The sequence below is a fragment of the Arachis hypogaea genome, chromosome 11 (genome assembly GCF_003086295.3).
Source record: "Arachis hypogaea cultivar Tifrunner chromosome 11, arahy.Tifrunner.gnm2.J5K5, whole genome shotgun sequence".
Taxonomy (NCBI): Eukaryota; Viridiplantae; Streptophyta; class Magnoliopsida; order Fabales; family Fabaceae; genus Arachis; species Arachis hypogaea.
In genome coordinates, this window is record NC_092046.1 from 75895854 (window position 1) to 75898814 (window position 2961).

General features: G+C 32.0%; 1 protein-coding gene across 1 annotated transcript; it reads left to right on the top strand.

Annotated features, from left to right (window-relative positions):
- Window positions 1–550: 550 nt before the first annotated feature.
- LOC112721486 (pentatricopeptide repeat-containing protein At3g56030, mitochondrial-like) lies at window positions 551–1135 on the top strand. The gene has a single exon (XM_025772545.1). The coding sequence runs from the start codon at window positions 551–553 to the stop codon at window positions 1133–1135; it is 585 nt and encodes a 194-aa protein (XP_025628330.1).
- The last annotated feature ends 1826 nt before the right edge of the window (window positions 1136–2961 follow it).

Here is a 2961-nt window from a genome sequence, read left to right on the forward strand (position 1 = left end):
TGAATTTGATTGTAAGAGAAAAGAACTACTCATCCTTTAAAGCAATTTCAATGGGTGAGTTTCCAACCTACTTTTCTTGACAAGATGCAGTTCTATCCGTTGGAGAGGAGAGAAGATGAGTCCCTTCACATAATTCGAGAGAAGAGAGTTCCTCCTCAGAGGGACTCTTGATATCCAATGGTGCAAGTTACCTTTAAAATAAGAAAAAGTATATGGAACCAAGAGGTTACCAGCCAAAACCTAAACAAAGTTACATTAATTTATATTAATAATTAATTTTAAACTTTTTAAATTCAAAATTTAAAAAATTTTAAATTGATTAAGTAAACCTAATTAAAACCTATAAAAACCTTCCTCTCTCTCTCACATTAACCTACCCACCTCCAACAATCACACACACAGACCTCTCTCTCTCACCGTCAGGCCCTCTTCGCCTCCCCACCGCGACCACTCCTCTTCTATCACCGACATCTAACTCGTCGGCGAACTCACCAATGCTGCTAGAAGCTTCGGCGACTTCCATGCTCCCCGCGACGCCCTCAACAAGCGCATGCAAGACAACTGCTTCAACACGAAGTCCACCTTCGACTTCGTCACCGACGAAACCTTCTCCTCTTCCCTCCTTAACCACCTCCTTCAAACCCTATCCACCCTCAACCGCGGTGTCACTCGCAAGAACGCATTCGATTCCCTCATCACGCGCCTCTGCAAGCTCCAGCACGTCGATGACGCGCTCCACGTCATCGAATATATGGCACGTATCGACGCCGGAGGCTGCCGCCCCAGTGCGACCACCTTCTACCCCGTCCTGAACATCCTAATGCGCCAGAAAGCCATAGACCATACGCGGTGCGTGGTGGATTTCATGTTCACGCTTAGCGTGAATCTGGATCTGACGGGACACAACTACTTCCTCGTTGCACACCGCTACACTGGAGACGTGGCTGCCGCTGCCGGAGTTTTGAAGAAGATGGAGGAAGATGGGATTGGTGCGGATGCGCGTACGTTCGACGCGCTTGTGTTGGGCGCGTGTAAGGTTAAAAAGGTGGATGGTGCTATGATGCTAGTGAAAAGGATGGTGGATGATGGAGTTCCTATTAGGTGTTGGGATATTAGGTGCCGTTTTGATTATTAAAGAGACTGCAAACTGCACAATTACAGAAATATAAAAAAAATATTCATTTAATATGAAAAAAAACATCATAATACTTAACAAAAGAAATATCCAGTTATATTTTAGCAAAAATAATTAAATATCTATAAAATTTTAAAAAAAATATGAAATTCTTAAAGAAATAGAGACATTCACATTTGCAATACAAAAAAATTCGAAAAATATATAAAAGAACATCCATTTAGTATGAAAAAGAAACATTCTGATACTTAACAGAAAAAGCATCCATGTATATTCACTCGTAGAGTTTTTGGATTCACCCAAAGGTATTTGGCTGATTTTTGGCTAATACTCTTTTGGTTCCCTAGCATTGTTCTTAAAATAAATAGTTATATTAAATTATAATTAAATAAATAATTATATTAAATAATTAAATTATAATTAATTAATTAATAGTTATATATTATAATTATTAATTAATTAATTATAATTTAATTATTTAATTAATAATTAAATAAATAATTATATTAAATTATAATTAATATTATTTTAATAATTATATTTTTAATTAATAAATAATTTATAATAATTATTTAAATTATAATTAATATAAATAATTATATTAAATTATTATTAAATATTATGTATATTGTTATATTAAATTATAATTAATTAAAATTGTTTATGTAAAAAAATTTAATTTTTACACATTTCAAAATAATTTTTGGTTAGATTATTTATTTTTATCTATAAAATTTAAAAATGTTAACCATATTATAAAATTAGTTGTTATAAATTTAAAAATGCTAACTATATTATAAATTTTTTAATATTAATATTTTTTAATAGTAAATTATTTTTGAATTCAAATAAATTTAAATAATATTATTGTAAAAGAAATAATAATTAATATAATTTTATTTATTTTAATTAATTAATTAAGTGGAACCATAACATGGACTAAAGTTAGATTCTCCTAATGGAAAAGAGAGAGATGGTTTGAGTTCCTAATTACTGTTTATGATGCAAAAACTGATATGAAGTTACTTCTTATGACAAATGGGCCATATATAAAAATGGGTCTGCTATACATCCATGTAACCATGTAACCAAGTTGGTCCAAACCCAAAACAACTAACGCACTTCCCAATATCATTAAATAAACGTGACTTCCACGCACTTCATTATGAAAAAACGTTCCTTCTTCTTCAACACACACGAAAACACTTCGTCTTTTCGAATCTCTCTCAAAATCAGTCAAACGTCAATCACATTCTCTGCGAAAATCACTACTGGAAAGAAATCGGAAGAAGATTTCGCAAGCAACAACCAGAAACAAACGAAAACCGCAACAAAGACTACCAAAGGTATGAGAAAACTACTGTTCATCTGAAATCTTGCAATGTAGTGTTTTCCTTAGTTGCATTTTAGTTTTACTGATTTGATTTGCTTCGTTTAGTAGATTGAACTATTGTATATGATTTTTACAGTATAACTAGGGTTTGAAATGATATTTGTTGTTATTTTCATTCAATTCAGTGTAACTAGGACTTTAAGATATACGTGCTTGTTCTTATTGGTATGGATATTTAACTAGAGATTTGTTACTATCTTCAGTACTTCTTTTGCATGGAAGAATACTATTCTTGTTGATTGAAAGTTGATCATCATTTATTAACCACATGAACATTTTTCAGTTCGATGGCCTTTGGGATTTTGGTTCTGTGCATGAATGAGTTTCGGTTCGGTAGGTTGTGGCATTTTAATTAACTTGATTAAGATATACATGATTGTGCTTTTGATGTATTGAATAAGTTTTGTTTAGGACAATTGAAATTAGAAAAAAC